The sequence below is a fragment of the Arvicanthis niloticus genome, chromosome 4, assembly GCF_011762505.2.
Source record: "Arvicanthis niloticus isolate mArvNil1 chromosome 4, mArvNil1.pat.X, whole genome shotgun sequence".
NCBI lineage: Eukaryota > Metazoa > Chordata > Mammalia > Rodentia > Muridae > Arvicanthis > Arvicanthis niloticus.
The window spans coordinates 6,779,579-6,802,624 of record NC_047661.1 but is presented as its reverse complement, the minus strand read 5'-3'; the positions used below and the strand labels follow the sequence as shown (position 1 = coordinate 6,802,624).

Here is a 23,046-nt window from a genome sequence, read left to right as displayed (position 1 = left end):
GCTGTCCTCTGAGAGACCCAACCAGCAGATACTTACACCCAACCACTGGGCTGAAGTCAGGGGATCCTTATGGTTGAATAAAGGGAAGCACGGAAGGAGCACAAGAGGAGGGCAACCTCATATGGAGACCAGCACTCACAACTACCCCAGACCCCTGGGAGCTCCCAGACACTGAGCCATCATCCAGGCAGCATACCTGGGCTGGTCCGAGGTCCCCAGCATATTAACATCAGAGGACTGCCTGGTCTGGCCTCAGTGGGAGAAGACTCACCTAATCCTTGAAAGACTTGAGGTCCCAGGAATGGGGGAGGCCTGGTGGGTAAGGAGCATCTTCTCAGAGACAGTGGGGAGGAGGAATGGGATGAGGAACTGTGCGGGGGAGGACCGGGAGGTGGGGTAATGGCTGGATGGTGAATAAAAATAAAAACAACAAAAAAAACAAAATCAGTGAAAAAAGCATTCAATGAAATTAAAGAGAATATGAAAAAGCTTCCAAATAAGTTTAAAGCGAATAAAAACAGCAGAATGAAATCAAGTCAGTAAGGAGCATGAAAGAAGAACTCAATGGTTGAAAATACTGAAAAAAAGTCAACCCAAATAAAAACTTGAATATATCAAATCAAAAGCTTGCTGGAAAGCCCCTCCAACAGATGTTGTGAAGACAGAGTCTGAGGGCTTTAGATCAAAGCAGACAAATCAAGAAATTCAGAAAGTGACAAGGAAAAAATAGTAAGAATCAAATAGAACACAGAAGGTGTATGATATACAATGAAAAGACTGTATCTACACATTATGAAAAAAGACAACAGAAATTCATTTTGAAGACACAGAAAATAAAACAAAATCCTAACCAAAATATCCCCAAATCCACAAGGAAAACAGCCTTCCAGAAAGACAGAATGCCACACAAGAGAAAGGGACCTCTCCATGTCATGCTGCAGTTAAATTACCGAGTACAGAGAACCCGGAATAATAAAAACTGCAGGAGAGAACTACAAGTCACAGAGAAAAGCAGGTCTGTCAGAAGAACAGAACAAGTACTCTAAGAGCCAGGAAGGCAGGAAACAGTGTGCGTTCAAGTTCTGAAAGTCAGTAACTGAAAGTCAGGATTATGACTGGTGTATAGTGTATGCACTAGTAGATTACTATATCCAGGAAAGCTATTCTTCCTAAGTGAAAACTTCTCATGGTGAACATAAGCCAAGGGAATTCATGAATATTAAGCCAACCTATGGAAGATATGTGGGAAGGCTCTCACACACTCAAAAGATTAAACCATGTAAGGCTGCAGGAAAACAAAAACTATACCAGTAGACTACGGAAGGAAGGAAGGAAGGAAGGAAGGAAGGAAGGAAGGAAGGAAGGAAGGAAGGAAGGAAGGAAGGAAGGGGAAAGTGGAAGAGACCACAAGAACAGTAAGTAAGGGTTAAGTCAGACTCAGAAAGTAAATACACGTTCTCTTACTCTGTGGATCTTAGATTGTACAAAAATACATATAGTCATATATACCCAATAATTCTCCACATATATTTATATAATGTCAAAGCAAAGGGATACTGAAAGAAAAGATTAGAGTAAGGTGGGAGGAAAAAGAGCAAGAAAAGGGAGAGGAAAATGGACAGAGTATGGAGAATGAAGACGGTCTAAGTATCTGGTACTGAAAAAAAAACTGTCTTTATAAAGCCTACCAGTACATAGAATATACACCAGTTATGAAAAAACCTTGACAGAGCCTTTGAAAACTGAGTAATAAGAGAAAAAAATACTCCAATCTTGTCTAAGAAAGGGGAAAATACAAGTATTTCATAAATTCTATGTAGTAAGTGTTTAAGAACAATGGGCTTTGGAATTAGACTACTAAGACTGAAATCCTCATTCTACTAGTAACTTGATATGACTTCAGGCAAATCCCCAAACTATGTCTGTTTCCTCACTTGGAAAATAGGAATAAAAATATAACTCACTGTAATGCACAAATGTGACAGTATGCAGAAGTCCTAAAAACATTGCTATCTGAAGAGTAAGCATATCTGTATTGGCTGTAATACACTCAACCAGCTGCTGTTTGTCTAAATTTTCCTTGTTATATAATCCATTTCCTTTTACCTGATCTGTTCTACCTAATAGTGCTATATTACATAGGCTTATGACTAGTTCAGTTTCAAGATTTGGCATTTACACATTAAAAACAAAAAAAAAAAACAAAAAACTGGGGCTGGTAATGGCACACACCTTTAATCCCAGCACTTGGGAAGCACAAGCAGGCAGTAGATCTCTGAGTTCGAGACCAGCCTGGTCTACAAAGCAAGTTCCAGGATAGCCAGGGCTATATAGAAAAACTCTGTCTAAAAAAAAATAAAACAGCAGGAAAACAAAAAACAAAGAAGAAAACTGGGCTAGAGAGATGGTTCAAGGATTACCAGCATGGGCTCCTCTTCTGGAGGACCTGAGTTCAGTTCCCCATACCCACATGGCAACTCACAATGATCTGTAACTTCAGTTCCAAGAAATCCAATGCCCTCTTCCAGCTTCCTGAGCACCAGGCACACATGTGGCACACAGACATACACACAGGCAAACACTATACACATAAAACAATAAAATGGTAAAATTTTAACTAGTAAGTAATGATTCTGAGTTCAGTTCAAGTGGGAATTAATGACAGAATCATCAACTAGCCCGTATTTTATGAGGAACTAATTGATAGTGGATATTTAGACACAAGATCACATCCATGTGGACTGATGGGAGACCACACTAGATAACAAAACCTGGTGTTTATACCTAGTTCAAAGAGTAAATGAAACTTATAAAGTTAGATTCAAGGTAAGATCAAATGTGAATGATATCTTTTATCCAAATTCTCTACAGATTCTAGTCTTTGTTAACAATATAACTCCTTATAAACAACTTTATTATGATTTATTTTCATCATTTGATCAAGTAACAAACAACTAAACTGAGCAAAGAATGCTGTGTTACATCTTCCACAAACCCTTCAGTTTCATCCCCTAAAATCCAAAGAAAAACTCTTACTGTCTCAACAATTAAAAATTAAATAGGTCAAAAATAAAAAATAGAGGGAAAGCAGCAGTGATTATTAAAATTTAATGAATCACATATTTTAGAGATTATTACTACTTTCACTTTTAAAATGAAAAGTAGGGGAAGCCTAGCAGCATGATTTAGGAATAAGTTCTGTTTTATGAAGCAATATTACCTTTCATTTTTAAAATGAGTACTGTCATCGTGATTTTGCAATCTGCAATTAGAAATGTATTTGAAGAAACTGAAATATAGTATTTATCTCTTCCTCTTACAAGAAAGGAGAGGAAGAATGTGAGCAAACATGTCATGTAGTTAAACCCCAACACTTTACCTTTTAAGGTGGTCATCAGACAGTTCTGACATGGCATAGTTACTCTTCTCCGGAATATCTGAAACACTGGGTTCTTCACTAGATGTGGATGGCTCTATTTCAAAAGAAACACACAGAATTATCAAAGTGTCTTAAAATGGAGACGTCTCTATAAAAGATTAGATTTTCTATAACCAGCCTTGAGCTTTACTGACTTCACTCCTTTCAAGCCCCAGAGAACTCTTTCCACATTTCTCCAAACATAGCATTTTTCTACTGGGAAGTACCTTCAGTTTTTTATGACTCAATAAAAAAATCTTTTTCTAATAGTCATTGGCCAAGCTAGAGGCTAAATTTACTGCTGTATCAAATACACACACAGAGTTGATAAATCTGTATTTCCAAATATTAGTTGTCAGTTACCAACTTTGCTCATCACTATTTAGTCCTTCCTGGCTCTATGATGCACTGCTGCTGGCCTAAACTCAAACTAATTTTAATTCACAGAGAACCTCATTAAATTTGCAGCTAAAATTGAATGCCATTATCAACTACTTCCAACTTTCCAAACTGTCCACCACCCACCACCCACCACCCACTTGCTTATGTAGTCCTTCAACCTTAAGAAAGTCAACTTATTTATTTTGAATTATCATTTTCACCCAGAAGCTTAGCAATTTTTCTTACCCTTATAACCAAACATGTCCCTATCATTAAAAAAGGCAAGCAGTTACACTCAGCTCCACCCTCTGAGGATGTTCTCTGTCCTTCACTGCCCCGGCTCACACAGGGCAGTCACCCCCAGCTCTTTGTGTACCATTCATCATTGTACCTCAACCTGGCTCAGAAATTAAAGCATAAAACTTATGACTCCTAAAATCGCAGGTCTGCTCCCTTCTTTGACTTCAGAATTGGCTCTCATATATCTTTCTAGCTTTCTTTCCTTTTCACTAAGACACTGCATTATAAACAAAATGAAGTTCTAAAGCAAAACATTATTTTTCTTTAAACCGTCCTTTAAAGAAATTTTTTCTCTCAACAAAAAAACATTATCCCCTAATTTTTCTGGTATACTAATAACCAATCCAACTATTTTGACAAAACCTTTCCTGATTACCAATCTTCAGCAGATTTAAAAACAAAAAGCAATCCTAAATTTTTGCATATCACAAAACCAAAAATAGAATTATCTGAGGTAAGATATCATCCATAAAGTGGTCAGACCATGTTCATAATTAAGACTCACCTGAGCGTCCGTCTGCCTTCTTGTCCGTATTACTTCCTTTGAGTTGAATGGTATTATCTTTGTTTTCCTGTGTAAAAAGACATTTTCTACAATGGGATATCAGTTTTAAATGATGTTAAGACAGATCTTGTTTTATATTGCTTTCTTTACATAATGAAGACTACTTAAAAATGCTACCAGATTTTGGAGCACGGTACTGGAGGAGAAAAGGAAATCATGACTGTCATCCAGCAACAAACTCTGCAACCTACAAAAGGACGTGCCTGCAAGACACAGTAGCATAATGACGTCACACATGTTCTTAGGGAAACCAACCACTTGTTCATACTGGATTTAAGGCCCACTCCATCAGATAGAACCCGTAACTGGCGTAAGTGGCCCAGAACCTAAGATTAGATAGGTCATGGACCTCGAGGGAAAACTACTACTTCTGCCTAACGAACACAGCAAGAAAACAATTCTTAGTGACAGCTCAGCTCTCATCAGAGAGGCTTCTTCTTGCAGTAGATGGTAATGAATGGTAATAAACAAATAAAAACTACAGAGAGTGATAGATTTTGGAGATAGATTTTGGAGGACTCAGTCCAAATGAGATGTCTTTATCAAACCTCTCCCCTCGAGGCTGAGGATCTACTTGGAAGAATAAGCAGAGTAATTTGACTACAAGAATGACTCCAAGGGAACAGCAATTCCTGACATAACAGGACTGAAGCACAGATGAAGTCACAGAGACTGTGACAGCACACATGACCTAACAAGAAACTATTTGCAACTGATACCTGTTAGGAGGGAAAAAAAAGAAAAAACAACAGTTTTCTCCAATGAAGTGACACTTGGGTATACAAACCACACAGCAAGACAGCCTTGTGCTCAGAGGTAGTTGGTCACACAAAACGGACTCCATGGTTTTTTGTGTGCTTTTTATTTTTTCTGAGTTTTGTTCAGATATCTTTTTCTTTTTTGAATTTTTTTTTCCTTGCACCACCCCATGCCCACCCCCTTTTTATGTTTCTGTTCGTTTTGAGAGAAAGAACATGAAGTTGGGTGGGTAGGGAGGTGGAAAGGATCTTGAATTTAAAAAAAATTATAACAGTAAATATAAAAAAAACAAGAACTTTCCTACTTAGCTTTTACATAGACATTTGCTGAAAATATTAGAAAACAGAAATAAATATAATCTCCTCCTATACTAAAAAAACTAAAAATTAACTCCTCTTTATTTTTCTAAATGAACATACACAAAAAAATCTCAATTATGTTATAGTGAAAAAAATTAATGAGATTTACATTATTCTAAAAAAACATTCACACCAAATTTTCAAACAAGATTCCCTCTTCAAAAAATAATGTATCTACATTAAGCTGCTATTACCATACTCTGTTTTCCGAAATTTCCAAAGCTGGCAAGATACAGCAAGAGTTTTTTATAGCAAAAACAAACAAACAAACAAAAAAAACAAAACAAAAAATAAAACAAAAAAAAAAAACACAAAACAAAAAAACCACAAAAAATAAAACAAAAAAACAAAACAAAAAAAAACAAAACAACTAAATCTGAGATTCTAGTATGTTGTAAGTTTCAATAAAAGTATAATATTAAAAAAAATATATAAACAAGCAGGTCAAAGGACTCATTTTGTTCTCCTCCCTCCTTGCCCCTCCTTCCTCCCTGTCTCCCAGATCTCAGCTGCTGCTCTACTGCGTGCCTGCCTATTACCACGTTCCCCACCATAATGGTCATGGTGGTCCTCACAGCAATAGAACACTGTCTAAGACAGATATGGCACTTGCACCCCCGCGTGTGTGTGTGTGTGTGTGTGTGTGTGTCTTCTATGCTTTTTAATTTGTTTGTTTCTATTGTTGTCATTCTAAAATAGGTTCTTACTATATACCTGTGACTGGCCTGGAACTCACTGTATAGACCAGATTGACCTCTGGATTCAGTGATCCACCCACTTCAGCCTCTTGAGTACTGAGATTAAAGACATGCACCACCACAGAAACTGGTATTTCCACTTTTATAAGCACCATATAAATCCTGGTTAAAAACATTAATCATGCCTCAAAAAGATCAGCTATTACTAAGTATTTTCAACTACTTTTAGTGAGATACAAAGTTCTACAGAAAGCAAAGCGGCCTTCACAGAACACACTCTTACTTACTTTTCCTGGATGATTCTTCTTGCTTCTTTGACCGAGAAGAGGCCTGTCTTCATCAAAGTTGGTAAGAATTACAGCAATGGCAGTAAGAGTTTTGCCCTTTAAAATATTTTTAAAAGACAAATGGTCAGATTCTAGAACCCATATAGAAAACATTTCAAAAATAATTCTAAAATAATAAAACACTAAGTATAAGTCAAATCCACAACATGCATGGTTGTTAAACAATAGTTATTAATAAAAAGTAGTTCACTTAATTAAGGAAAAATTGACTTACACCTGATTATAAGTTACTAAATGACTGATTACAAACATCATAGAAAACTGTCATTGTATGGAAGGACTAGCACCCTATGTTGACCTATCACTTAATCATCAAACTAATATTAACATCTGCTTTCCATGAACCCCATAGCTAACTTAAAATAATTAGAAATGCTAACATGTATATGAAGACATGTTCATTATTTTCAATAGCAGGATTTACAGTAACTCAAAAAAAATCTAGCAACTTTAAAGCAGTCACCAAAGTCTGGTCCTTTTAGACCCTTTCAGGAGAATATAAGATCAAAATTGTGTGCGTGTGTAGGTAGATGTGTGAGTACATACGTATGAAAGCCAGAGAAGAATCTCAGTAAGAGTCCTCAGGTACAGCGAGCCTCCCTGCAAACCCTCCCAGAAACCCCTCCTCGCTCTTCTAACTTGTGGCCTTTTTTCCCATTAGTTTTTATTACATACTCATCTTCATCTACACCAACACCTACACCTACATCATCTACATTTACAACAACACCTACACCTACATCATCTACATCTACATCATCTACATCTACACCTACATCATCTACATCTACACCTACATCATCTACATCTACACCTACATCATCTACATCTACACCTACATCATCTACATCTACACCTACATCATCTACATCTATATCATCTACATCTACACCTACATCATCTACATCTACACCTACATCATCTACATCTACATCATCTACATCTACACCTACATCATCTACATCTACACCTACATCATCTACATCTACACCTACATCATCTACACCTACACCTACATCATCTACACCTACACCTACATCATCTACACCTACATCATCTACATCTACACCTACATCATCTACACCTACATCATCTACATCTACACCTACATCATCTACATCTACACCTACATCATCTACATCTACACCTACACCTACATCATCACATCTACACCTACACCATCTACATCTACACCTACATCATCTACATCTACACCTACACCTACATCATCTACACCTACACCTACATCATCTACACCTACATCATCTACATCTACACCTACATCATCTACACCTACATCATCTACATCTACACCTACATCATCTACATCTACACCTACATCATCTACATCTACACCTACACCTACATCATCACATCTACACCTACACCATCTACATCTACACCTACATCATCTACATCTACACCTACACCTACATCATCTACACCTACACCTACATCATCTACATCTACACCTACATCATCTACACCTACACCTACATCATCTACACCTACACCTACATCATCTACACCTACATCATCTACACCTACATCATCTACACCTACATCATCTACACCTACACCATCTACATCTACACCTACATCATCTACACCTACATCATCTACACCTACACCTACATCATCTACACCTACATCATCTACACCTACACCTACATCATCTACACCTACATCATCTACATCTACACCTACATCATCTACACCTACATCATCTACACCTACATCATCTACATCTACACCTACATCATCTACACCTACACCTACATCATCTACATCTACACCTACATCATCTACATCTACACCTACACCTACATCATCTACACCTACATCATCTACATCTACACCTACATCATCTACACCTACACCTACATCATCTACACCTACACCTACATCATCACATCTACACCTACACCTACATCATCTACACCTACATCATCTACATCTACACCTACATCATCTCCATCTACACCTACATCATCTACACCTACATCATCTACATCTACACCTACATCATCTCCATCTACACCTACATCATCTACATCTACACCTACATCATCTACACCTACACCTACATCATCACATCTACACCTACACCTACATCATCTACACCTACATCATCTACATCTACACCTACATCATCACATCTACACCTACATCATCTACACCTACATCATCTACATCTACACCTACATCATCTACATCTACACCTACATCATCTACACCTACATCATCTACATCTATACCTACATCATCTACATCTACACCTACATCATCTACACCTACACCTACATCATCTACATCTACACCTACACCTACATCATTTACATCTACACCTACATCATCTACACCTACATCATCTACACCTACACACACACACACATACACACACACACTCTTACACTAGTTTTACTGGAAATAGTAAATGAACAACTCTCATTGTTAATGATTGACCTCTAGGACGAATTTCCTTGAAAGTAACCAATATAAGATCTAAGGCATTGTCTTCAAGGAAAACTGCAGAATGTTTGTTGTCAGTTAATATCAATTTGTAATCAAAAGTTAAAATGATACAAAACTTGCATGTTATAATATGACTAAAGCAACTACCAAAATTGTAACTCCCTTTCTCATGATTAATGGTAAAGTTAAAAAATGTAAACTTTCAATACTATATGAAATTCACTGTGTGTGGTAGATCTACAACTTTCCACTGGGCAAAACTCACTATTAAATCATTTACAAATGAATCATACAATATACAATGTGCACAGGTGGAGTTTAATGACAATAATTCAGTATCATTGTGCAGGAGTAAGTACCTTTAGTGGGTAAATACTTGGAATATAGTATTTTAACAAAGAAACCTAAAATTATCTTAAAGCCTTTAAAATACATGTAAGAGAAATACTGATTTTCAACTTGACAGAAACTATAATCTGCTGGGAGCCAAACCTCTGGAACATGTCTGTAATGATATTTCTAGACTAGGGTAATCAGGTAGAATAAGCTATTAAGTGCATGGCACCATCCCATACACTGAGATAGTCATCAGCATCCATTTTCTCTCTGCCTCTTGACTACAGGTACAATATGACCATCACTTAAGTCTCCCCCTGTATCTTCCATATATATATGGAAGATAGATAGATAGATAGATAGATAGATAGATAGATAGACAGACAGACAGACAGATAGATAGATCGATCTCCCAGAACTGAAACTCAAAATATAAACATATAAAATAAAATAACAAGATGACAGCTCAGCTCCCAATTTTTTCTCCTAAGCATTAAAACAACTTGCAAAACAAAAGTGACAACATCCTCATAAATGTTATTGTTTAGAATTCTTTAAATTGTGCTACTTACATAAGGTTTTGTCTGCTGTTCCTTTTAAGTATTTCAAAACTATTTAGTTTAATGCCTAATGCTATAAACATTATAGAGCTCCAAGCAACAGCTCTATGACCAAACCAACAGGAATAGTTATGGTAACCACTCACAATATCTACTATGCTGCATTCCCAGAATCTGTGCTTGAATATGATTTCAATACTGTCCTGTTCCCTCCCTTAGCAACGGTGTTATTAAAGACACCAAGAACTTTGAGGAGTAGGCCAGTAAGAAGGACACATGCCTAGTATGGCTGACATCTATGTAATGCCCAGGATGAAGCAAAAGAAAAGAAGGAAAGGGGGCTGTAAGAAAATCACCAGGGGTGCAGAGACTCAAGGTTTCATCCTACTGCTTGATTCTGGTTAGGGAACCTTAGTGTTAACAAGAGTATATACCCTCATAAGATGTTTCCAACTATAAAAAAGAAGATTACCAAACCCGTATCATCAGCTAAAATTCCTCCATGAATACTTTCTGGTCGTTCCTTCATAACAAAATTTGTTATTGTATTATAATAAAGGCCATTTCGCTTCTCCCAGAATGGTGGAAGTTCTCTGCTGTTCTCTCGTGCAATCATCCAACAGAGAGCTTGTTTTTGGTGTGAAAGCAATGGTGTTTTAATAGCCTATAAATATAACATCATAAAAAGAAATATAATCAGTCTTTTCTCTTTTCATAAGCAGAACCTGAGTTACCTTCTTATACTGTGAAATGTATAAATTACCAAGGCAGTTAATAATTCTGATGCTTCTATTGTATTCCTAGACCCTCAACCTAGAACTGACCTTATTACATGCATGTAATCAAAACGGTATAAAAGCATAAAGGAAGAGGGGGTATAAGATAGGGAGGGGAAATGGGGAAAGGTGATGACATCTGTATTGTAAATACATAAAATATCCAATAATAATAATTCTGACACTTTAATTTTGAAACATTGGTTTATATTTTTGAGTTCTAAAGTTTTCTAGGTATTAACAGATGTTGACCCAGACATGGAGGTGGCAGAAATTTCCCCATTGTTCTAAACTATCTCTGCAGTCCATTAGGTGCTTCCTTTTCCATGCAGAAGCTTTTTAATTTTATGCAACACTACTGGTCAGTTCCGCAAATGATTTCTTGAGTTTCTGGAAGCACTTTCTGAAAGTACTTGTCTATCAGCAAATGAATAAATGAAAAAAAAAAAAAAAAAAGAAAAAAGAAAACAGACATTTCTCAAAAAAACAAAACATAGCCAGGACTGGAGGAATAGATCAATAGTTAAGAACACTATTCTTCCAGAGGTCCTGAGTTCAATTCCCAGCAACCACATGATGGCTTCCAATCATCTGTAATGGGATCCGATGCTGTCTTCTGGTGTGTCTGAAGCCAGCGACAGTGTACTCATATAATTTAAATAAATAAATACACCTTTTTTAAAAGTACAGACAGCTAACAGATATGTGAGAATGCTCAGTGTCCTCAGGTCTCAGAGAAGAACTGCAGCTCAAAACTGTACTAAGACTCCATCTCACCCTTGTGAGAATAGCAGCTGTCATTTCAAAAACAAACAGAACATGTACACAAGGACTCAGGAGAACAGGAACTCTTATAGAATGTTAGTAGAAATGTAAGCCAGTGTTGGGTTTCAGATGTGAGAACAAACAGCTGAGGTAAACATACTAGGCAGACCTGGCCTCCAAGTTCTCCCAGTATCCCTCACTCAGTCCCTACTTGGCATACCCTGCCCCCAACCTCAACTTTCCAGACCAGTAGCTGGGCTGCCCTTCCGCCAGAGGCTCTTGGCTATAGAATCCAGACATTTTGGTCTCTCACCCCTTTCTTCTTCTCTCCCTGTCACTGGGCATGCTTTCTTTCTTCTTCCCCTTCCCATGGCAACTTTCCTAGCCTTGGTCCTTGGGGCCAGTGAACTTCCCAATACACCTGCCTTTATATACTCTAAATCTAGCTTGAATTGGCTTATTTCATTGACAGCTAGTGCAATCACTACAGATATCAGTATGAAGTTTCCTAGAAAAACTACAACTATAGCTACCACATAATCCAGCTGTATTATACTGGGAATATTCCAAAAAAAAAAAAAAAAAAAAAAAAAATATATATATATATATATATATATATATATATATATATGAGTAAACTAAAAAGACACCTGCTGTTTCAAGTTTAAAGTGCCATAACACCAGCACCGTCAGCAGAATACAATCAACCTAGGTGCTACCAATAAATTAATAGAAAAAAAAAAGGCAGTATATTTATAGAGTAGAGTCTTATTGGGCCATATTATTTATTCAGTCAAAATTATGTCTTACAAAAAAAATTATTTTGTGGAAAAGGCCAGGCCTAGAAAGAAAGTCAGGCCCATATTACATACTTTCCCCCATATTAAGAACTTTGTGTGTGTGAGAATGTGTGTGTGTGTGTGTGTGTGTGTGTGTAAATATTATATCAACATACAACAAATATACATGACATGAAAACAGAACGGAGATTCCTTGAAATACCCTGGAAAGAAAGGAGACGGTAATGGGGTGTGAATATGGTCAAACTCAAAGTATACTGCATACATACTTGAAAAGAAAAGTCATTATAAAACTTTATACAACATATACAGCAATAATTTTTTTTTAAAAATACACAGGTTCATTACCTCAGCTGGTTCCATTTCAGTAGTTTTAGCATCTTCATTTAAATCTTCAAATAACTTTTCAAATTCCATTTTGACCTACAGTGAAAAAATAATAAATGCTGAACAAACTGATTAAAGTGCAGCCGGGCGGCGGTGGCGCAGCCTTTAGTCCCAGCACTCGGGAGGCAGAGGCAGGCGGATCTCTGAGTTCGAGGCCAGCCTGGTCTATAGAGTGAGTTCCAGGACAGCCAGGGCTACACAGAGAAACCCTGTCTCGAAAAAAACAAAACAAACAAAAAATAATAATACAGTGAAAATAGTATGTAATTTATAGACGTAAAAATCATGTCATTGAACAAGTCAAATGCTCAGAGGTACATAAAGTATCTGAGACAGTCCACTCCTCACTGACAAATAGTATAAGGTAATTTTTCTACAGACGTAAACGCACTCAGTTTAGATGAGCACATACGAGTTATAAGGGAGCAAGGATACAGCCTGCCGAGAAAGCACTGGTCCCAGCATTTAGAAGGCCTGTCCTAATGCTACTGAAAGAACTCTAAGAAACTCTAAGGTGCCAGTCCTAGTCCTGTCACAAATGACTCTGTATGTTTAGTAATAGAACTATGTCTGTGTCTTATCTTCATAAAATCAAGAACATGAAATAAACTAAACGGTAAAGGTTTTTCTGCCATTAAAATTTTGTTATTTTTTTAGCATTGAGTCTATTCTGGGAGACTGACTAGATACATCTAACTTGCTATGTTCTATAAAATATTAGGTTAATAGGATAATCTCATTATTAGGCTAATTTAGCTAACCATTAAAACTGATCTAGTTGTTTTCTTTGGGGGGGGGGGGGTTGTTGGCATGTTTTTTTATTTATTTGTTTGTTTGTTTGTTTTTATATATGTGAGTATACTGTTGCTCTCTTCAGATACAGCAGAAAAGGACATAGATCCCATTACAGATGGTTGTGAGCTACCATGTGGTTGCTGAGAATTGAACTCAGGACCTCTGGAAGACTAGTCAGTGTTCTTAACTGCTGAGCCATCTCTCCAGCCCAATCTAATTCAGTTTTAAAGCACCTTACACTGTATGTCTTATCATTTGTTTTTTTTAAAATTAGCATAGCTGGGCGGTGGTGGTGCACACCTTTAATCCCAGCATTTGGGAGGCAGAGGCAGGCGGATTTCTGAGTTCGAGGCCAGCCTGGTCTACAGAGTGAGTTCCAGGACAGCCAGTGCTACACAGAGAAACCCTGTCTGAAAAAAAAAAAAAAAAAAAAAAAAAAAAAAAAAAAAATTAGCATATAAATACATAGCAGCCATCCTGTAGGCATAACGCCAGCTTAGTAGAGGTGGCCTACAGTCTATTCACAAAGCACAGGCTCACGCCCTTTCAACATTCCAAGAAAACTAATTGGGAAACAAAAAGAATACCACTAAATGGGTAAATGGATGTAAAATATTTTAATGTTGCTGTTGAAAACTGTTAGTCATACAGTCTGTTTTAATGTTATTGTCTAAATAACAAACACTTAATATATTTCTTTGGAGTAACTTGATATAACAACATACTGAAATACAAATCAGGCAAAAAAAGTAGACTACAACAAAATTTTTAAGTTAAGTTTTTTTAAAATTGCATTTGCAATCCTATTGAAAAGAGAATAGTTTTCACATTCTAGTGTTTTTTATCACTACTTTGGACATTTTGAAAGTTTCAAAAACAAACTATTACATATATAGTCATATCTATGATTTTATATATGTATAGTTGTATATATATGAATCTACCTTCCTTTAAATAGATCTAGCTAAACAAAAATAGTCACACAAAGGTTATGTCTATACTAAGCCTGTATATGTACTTTCCCTTGTCATTATTCCATAACCAATACATTATAACTTCTCTATATCTTTTATACTTGTATACTTTATACTTATAGCAGATTTACAATATAAATTATAGCAGATAATTAACTTAGAAATTGTTTAAAATATATAGCATGTGCAGCGATTCTATACAAAAACAATGCCATCTTAAATAAGAGACTAGATGGTTCCAGAATTAAAAGAAACATATTCCTTATTAGTACCATTTTAGACTATGTTTGCAAATAAATATCTACATTCTATTTGTTATACAATAGTTTTCATTATAATTTTAACACTATATCTAAAGATTACTAATACCAGCACATAGACATTTAACCTATTCTTTTAAAGAGCAACCTTTATCACTAAAAATTTGCATGACAGTACAAAATAAAAGCATATCTGAGGCAGCCAAGATGACCAACATCTGTAATCCCAGTCAGTATTTGAGAGGCAGAGGCAGGAAGACCAGGAGTTCAAGGCCACTCTCAGCTAGATAGTGATTTCTGAGATAAGCCTACAGGCGACCTTGACTCAGGACAAAATCGACCAACCATAAAAAGCTTACCTGTTCAGTTGTCATCTGTACTGCAACAGGAACTGGGCTACTTGGTCCAGCTCCTCCAGAGTCGCACGCATTCTCCAAACTCAATTCTGAAGCTATCATTTCCAAACAGAAAAGGTAAAATAACCAAATAAAAAGAAATTAGCAGCAGGAATAAACTAAAATACCAAACAGTATTAAAACTTCCCAGACCTGGCTGTGTACCTCAGTGACAGAATACTTGCCATCAACAGTTCCCAGTACTGCAATGAATATTAAAAATAAAATAAAACCTAATGCATTTAAGTGTCCTACCACTGAATTATATTCCTAGACCTAAAAAAAAAAAAAAAAAAAAAAAAAAAAAAAAAAAATTTAAGCTAAATACTAAATCATTCCCAAATGGAAAAAAAAAAAAAAGCCTTGTATTACTAAAATAATCACATATTATTTGAATAAGTTTTAACCACACATCAAACTCTTTTTCATTCCTTACTGATCAATTCTTCTTGTCTAAAAGTTATAAACAAATGTTTTAAATGAGAAACTATTGACCCTGATATATTTTTGTGTGTGATTGAATCTATAAATACAAACATGCGGCTTTATGTTTGGGCATATAATGTTGGGCCCATAAGATTAACTGTTTTACTTTGTATGAGTCATCTATAATGGTAACACAATGACGAAATCAACTTGATACATTCTTCAGAATCTGCCCTATTGTTACATGATACGTAACTGTATTTTTATTAGAAATATAAAAGGAAAAGTCAGCAATTTCTTCAAAAGATTACTAAAAATGTTACAACTTTGAGCATGTTGCACATTATTAGTTTAGCCAATCAAACTCATCGAGACTAATTACTTTATTATCCCTGCAGCTTATAATATCAAACTTACTTTTTGGTGTGGGACCCAAGTCAAATCCATGTTTGTTCAACTGATCTAAAACCATTTTTCTATTTTTTTCATTTCCCCAGAAAGTCATATGAAGAGGCACTGTAAAAGTATTACTTGCACCAAAAGGGACTACCCTATTATAGGAAAGGGGAGAAAATTGAAAGTTATTTTTATACTAATGTTAAATGTACCACCAAACACAAAGATATAAATTAAGAAGGGATTATTTAAGCAAATTTGAAAGACAGGAAAGGAAATAAAAGCAACAATCATGATGGGGCACACCTCTAATTCCAGTAAACAGGAGGCTAAGGAAGGGTTGGAAGTTCAAGGCCAGGTTGTAATACCAGAGACTACCATCATGAAATGCCTTTAGTAATGCATGCCTGTCATGCCCACACACAGGAGGAGTTTGAGGCTCGAAGGTCCAGTTAAGCTAGGTACAATAGCAAGACTCAGGATATATTTCCTAATATGTAAACTTAAGGGAAAACAGAAGTCTTTTTTTTTTTTTCTCCATGGTTATAATGTAAAAGGAGAATGAGAGGACAGCTATTTGCTGGACAGAAAAGGCAGAGAAGAAAATTGGACATATCTAAAGTACAGTAATATAAGGAACCATGACACTTCCAGAGACTCAAAAGGTCAAAACGACGACGATTAAACTCTAAAGGCACATTACCCTTCTATTTGTATCAATCTGTGGTCCATGAGATAGGCCAAGGCAGCTGCAAGCTCTTTCTTTAAAATGCCAATCTGATATCCACTCATATTATTTACTTTAATAGTATTCTTATCATAGGGATTATGAGGCTCTCGTTGAAAAGCAACCATTTCATTATTATTTACCTAGTAAAAATAAGGAACAGATATAGTAAACACATCAATATGAACAGGAATAGCTTGACCTAGTTGCACTGTTTTTAGAATTTCCATTCATGCATTATTGTTAGTTTTTCTTTGTTTTTGCTTGCTTGCTTGGAACAGTCTCATGTAGCCAAGGCTGGCCTCAAATTAGATACGTAGTCAAAAATGATCTTAAACTAAAACAATTGTTCCTTCTTCCACAACTTCCTAACTGCTGTAATTTATAGGTATGCACCACCATTCTCAGTTCTTTATCGTGTGAGGGACTGAACCCAAGGCTTGATAATGACTACAAAGCATCTATCAACTGAGCCACAGGCCCAGCTTAAACTAGAAATATTAAGGAATATGTTTTATAATGATTCTTCTACTCTACTTTTCTAATTTATATTCATTAGAAAGGCTAATAAATCATTAAGATCTGAAAGGTACAGTCAAATCTACTATGAAGATTCATACTCTTCATATACATACATTATTCAAGATAGCTAATCTTTGGATATATGTGCCCAGGTATAGTTGGGTCAGAGACACATAGTTAACCATGATCACATTTACTCTATTCAGTACGGCTGGGACATGGAAACAGCCTATATGTCCATCAACTGACAAGGAGTGAAAATGTGGTACCTATATACAATAGAATTGTATATAAAGAAAATAGAATTGTATATAAGAAAAATAAAATTTGCAGGTCAATGAATGGAGCTGATAAACATGACACTTAAGTAACCCATAGATACAAACATCACATGTTCTCAATCATGTAGATCTTAGTGTCCAATCTTCAGATGTGTTTAATTTGGAATGCCTTACAATCCAGGAACCAGAAATGGACAACAAGGGAAGCAGCTTAAGGGTAAGAGAAAGAAGTCAGGTGATATGAAAAGATAAGACAAATAACGTGAAGGTTTAAGTGGGAGAGGAATGAGAAGATAGAGCTGACAAATGTTTGGGGATAATTACCATGAAGACTGTATGAGAAAGGCAATGCAGAAACCACGTGTGTATCTGTGTGTGTGCATGCATATGTGTGTATGTATATACAGTGTGTGCACATGTGTATGTGTGTATGCACATGTGTGTATGTTTATGTATGCAGTGTGTGTGGGGGGGGTAGTATTTGCCCATATAAAAGAGTTTAATTAGAGTTACCCTATTTGGGGGACTATGCTCACCCCAGAATCCATAGGTTTCCAAACAAAAAGTTCAGTGCCAGGTATGGGATACTACTAGTATAAAGATTCCCAAAACAATATAGGATATTGTCTTGGCTCTTGGCTTCCAAAAAGAACTTGATGGTAAGACAAGCATAAAAACATCATACACAGCGGCCACAGGACCTGGAGGAATGAAGGTGTACTGACTTAGTCCCTGCTGAGCAGCTTCCATAGTACCGGAAGGTGCTAGGGAGGCCTCTGAGGGTGGGAAGGGAGTTGGGCGGAGTCATCAACAGTCTTACCAGGCTGTGAACCATGTGCAGTGCAGTGACCTGTGTGACAAGTGTCCACAAGTATGACAGTAGCAAAAATGTTATGGGAGTACTAACCATTTTGTTTGGGTTTATTTTCATTAATATGATTTTAATTTATATGTGTTTATCTATTGAAAAAAGGGGAGAATATATAAAGTAAGTAATAGTATAAAAACTTTATGAAAATTCAATGCATTTTATTTAGTTTTAAAATAATGAAGATATTCCAATACAGTGAGAAAATGAACTAAATATGTACTCTATGTACATTCTTATTAGCTAACTAGTATCATAGAAATTACTCTAAGATCAATATAACTGATTGTTCTGAGACTAATAACTATAACCTAACACTTCACAGAAGAGTAATTTAGAAAACAATGTAAATCTGAAAAAGCACAATTATGAAATGCAACTCATAAGAGGATGTGAGAACCAGAGAATAGATAGATACCGACTAAGAATGCATAGATTGTTAAAATGACTAGAAGACAAATATTTCATGAGCAAATACTAAGTACTACGATCAACACAAGTGCAATCAGAGCATCTGAAAAGCATGGTAAGAGAAAGGAATGAAGTAGGGAAAAACAGAAAAATGGAAAATTACAGCACGAAGGAAGGTTATAGTAGACATGGGCAGATTAAGGGCAACAGGGAAACAGGTCGAGGCACTGCCTGAGAGAATACAGAGTTTCTAAGATAGAAACGGCTTTGGAATAAACAAACATTTAAAAACATAATTTTAGATTTTTTTTCTGAAATAAGAGAAAACAAATTTATAGAATACATTAATGAAACCACCAAACAACTTGAGTTATTCCAACATAAAAAAATATAGAGACTAAAAACATGACAAACAGGAAACACAGAATTCCTCTAAAAAATCTCCTGATATCATACTTCAATTTAAAAAAATAAAAAAAAGTTTTGAAGCCATCAAGTACTCAGAAGGCTGAGACACTGAGACAAGTGGACCACTGTGAGTTCAGTGAGTTCAGGGTCAACCTTGGATTACTTAGTGAGTTCCAGACTAGCCTAGGCTGGAGTTTTAATTCAAACCCCTTCCCCTGATGGGGGGGTGGGGGGGGAAGAAACCTTTTTAATAAGCTTTAATATAAAAATATGAAAAAAATGAGGGAAGGGGAAAGTAAGAAATCAAAAAGATTCCAAAAGGAGACCTGATTTTTAAATGAGTAACAGTAAATTAGAATGGACCTTATAGCCCATAACAGCCAGAAGTAATATAATAACCCTATTTTGATCCTAATTGGAAAAAGTAAAAACATTTCAAATAATCAACACAATCCAAGGATTGATTACATATTACAATATATGTGTTAACTCCATTAACAAAAATGAAATGTAAAAATTGTGGCGGTTTTTTAAAGATGTATTTTACTTTTAATCATGTATGTATGTGTGTGGCGGGGTGATATACACAGGGGCACTGCAGCTGCAGTTGCTGTGAGCTGCCAGCCATGAATCCTGAGAACGGCACTCCAATCCTCTGCACAAGCAGCAAGTGTTCTTAACTGCTGAGTCATTTCTTCAGCCCCAAAACTGCATTTTAAAGAAATGCATACTTAACTATTCGAATGTAAGGTGATACACTGATATAATACAACTGGTATTATACATAATAAATACAACTGGCATTTGTTTTTACAAGACCAAAAAAATAAAGCAAATATAGAAAATTCTTGCTAACCACTGAATCTTATTCTCATTTTGTTTGAAATTTTCTCATAAGTTAGATAACATTAGAATTCTATTACTAATAACAAAGATGCCCCTAATAAGGATGATTTTTCAAAAAAATTATATATATATTCTCCATCTGTCTCCTTTTTTTTCCTCTCGCACATACATATACATACATTCAATTCAGAGAACAGGAATACAAGAAAGAGCAGGAACTGTTCTTATTACAAAAATAAAGGAGAGAACCTAAATGCAAAACCTGATGGATCTGAAGTCATTTCTTACATTTACCGCATACCTCAGTAATCACAAGTGCCAAATGTGTGGACAAAAGTGCTTTATATACTGTAAGGCCGGCAGAAATGTAAAAAAGTTAATCAACATTAGTAAAGGTATTTATGACTAGCCTTTCATTCAAAGTAAAATATTAATTGTATATATCGCCTTTTAATATAATTTACTGTTAAAACCATGAACATACCACAATTTTATTATCAATCTTATACTTACAACTCCTAAGTAATAGTGTAGTCCAACAATTTCTTCTGTCATAGTTCCAAATAAAACCAAATTTAGCTCGTCATTACTACTTAGGTAGGTATCTGAAGGGAAAAAGTCTTGGAATTCAAAATGTGGAAAGAAAGATGGGTGTGAAAATCTTGGAACATTTTCACGGGCTCCATAATAGGCAGACGGCATATATTTCCAAAAAGGATCCCTATTTTAAAACAAAACAAAACAAAACAAAAAACTAAAACCACAGAACTTAATTAGGTTTTTCTCAAAGAACACAGTCAATAGTACTTTCAGGCTGGTCACTTGCTTATCTTTTATTTTAACAAATGAAATGCTATGTAGCAACAATCACTGAACAATTTCTGAGAATAAATCAAGAATTCAGTGGGGAGGGCTATCAGAAATCTGACCTGTTAAATACTGGAAACGCATTCCTGGAGAATACTATCTGTTTATGTTAAAATGTATGCGATGTCTGAATCTACAATTGCATGTCAAATTCTTCAGTGCCCACTGATGAAGAAGACATGGATTTATTAAAAAATAGCCATTATAAGGGTTTTTTTTTTCTTTCCCCTTTACTCTCTCTCCTCCTTCCTAATCCTTCCCTCCCCTCCTCTCTTCTCATATTATTTTCTAAGACTAGGTTTCTTTGTGTAGCCCTGGTTGTCCTAGAACTCGCCCAGTAGACGAGGCTGGCCTCAAACTCAGAGATCCACCTGCCTCTCCCTCCCTGGTACTGGAATTAAAGGCATGTGCCACCACTGCTGGCTATGAAAATATTTTTAACTTTTGACATGCTACATTCACAGCATCCTCTGCTTTAACTCCTTCTGAACAGAACACATTTTAAATCGGTTATCTAATCTATGACGTCATGGAGAGCTAACCTGGAGCCCCTTTACAGAGCCCTATTACTTTAAAGGATAAGGATGATTATTCCAAGAATGGCCATGAAAACCACTGTAGATGATGAAAAGAGGTATTTGCTGGAAGCCTTCTAGAAGCTGTCATTCTCCTTTCAGCTCCTCTGCAAATACGCATTAGTATGCTTTTGCAGAGTACCAGGAGACACACGCAGTACGGTTTTCTCAGCGCTGTTACCATAACAATGCCTACAGTACATTCGGATAACAATGGTGAATAAATCACATCGGGTGGAGTTTCAGACCCCCACCCCCACCCCACCTCGCGCCGCAGTCTTTGACGCAGATTCCCCTAGGTCGTAACAGCAGACTCTCGGGTCGGCCCAGACAATGCATTGGTGCCTCCAAGAGCAAAACCGACAAGTGACCCGCAGAAGGAATGATAACTGCACCATAGGAATATGAGCTGCACCTATCGCCCGGGTGCGCACCTTCATTTGAGGATACTGCGGAGCAATTGGCCTCCCCTCCCCCACCCCACCCAGCGCCCCTCAGCCCTTCACCTATTAAACATCCAGGACATGGCGCGGGGCGCGGTGGCTTCGGGATGCGCTAAGCACCCCGGATCTTCTCAAATACCCTGAAAAAGCTCCTCAAGGCGTAGAGGCCCGGACGCCACAAAGCAAATCAGAACCGAGAGACTGCGTCAGCCCAGCCAGACGAGCTTACACCCACTCCTTCCTGCCAGAGTCTGGGGGGAGGGGAAAGTGACGTTTTGTGATTAGCACTGCGAGTACCCAATCCAAAGGAAGAGTCTGAGAAGCCCACCAAATCAGGATGCGTGAGAGTGGGGAGCTCGGTTCTATGCTGCAATTCAAAGGGGGGTGTAGCCCACCAGGGCTCCACCCGGTTTTGCCGCAGTGTGATGCAGGTTACGCTGGAAAATATCTATGCATTTTAACCTGGTTTCAGGTTCTGACGGACTTGAGGGAAAGATGACTTCTAGCCACTGCCCTAAGGCCTCAAGGATGTCCCCATATGTCAGACCCCCTCTATCTGACGTAATGCCTAAAAGGACCTGCCTCATTTCCTCTTCTGAGCCCTGACTATATTTGTTCTTAGGTACCTCCATGTATGAGAGACCTGGAAATCTTAGTGAGAACATACGAATTTCCGTCTCCCACCTCCTTTTTATTGTGTTTAAAGAAATTTTCTAACCTTGGTAGAAGAAATCCATAAAATAAGACAACCTTACAACTCGGTTGCTGAAAAAGGCAGACCTTAGTGTAAGGTCTGAGGTGGTAGCGAGGGCCAAGTATGTTTTCTCAGGAAACTGAAAAGAGGCACTGTAAAGAAACTTTATAATCTAAAACTCCACCTTGGAGTTTTGTGTGCACTAGTATCAGGCAAGGTGAAGGTGATTCCT

General features: G+C 36.8%; 1 protein-coding gene across 2 annotated transcripts in view; it reads right to left on the bottom strand.

Annotated features, from left to right (window-relative positions):
• Positions 1-22,373, bottom strand: part of Hltf (helicase like transcription factor) — a 56,949-nt gene extending 34,576 nt beyond the window's left edge. For both annotated transcript variants that reach the window (XM_034499993.2, XM_034499994.2), the window contains exons 1-10: positions 22,184-22,373; positions 20,749-20,956; positions 16,876-17,042; positions 16,194-16,327; positions 15,315-15,406; positions 12,888-12,962; positions 10,671-10,862; positions 6,768-6,863; positions 4,605-4,671; positions 3,380-3,473 (exon numbers count right to left, since the gene is read on the bottom strand). In XM_034499993.2, coding sequence (XP_034355884.1) covers positions 3,380-3,473; positions 4,605-4,671; positions 6,768-6,863; positions 10,671-10,862; positions 12,888-12,962; positions 15,315-15,406; positions 16,194-16,327; positions 16,876-17,042; positions 20,749-20,956; positions 22,184-22,203 — 1,145 coding nt within the window. In that variant the 5' untranslated portion in view covers positions 22,204-22,373. The remainder of the gene's footprint in view (positions 1-3,379; positions 3,474-4,604; positions 4,672-6,767; positions 6,864-10,670; positions 10,863-12,887; positions 12,963-15,314; positions 15,407-16,193; positions 16,328-16,875; positions 17,043-20,748; positions 20,957-22,183) is intronic.
• Between the last annotated feature and the right edge of the window lie 673 nt (positions 22,374-23,046).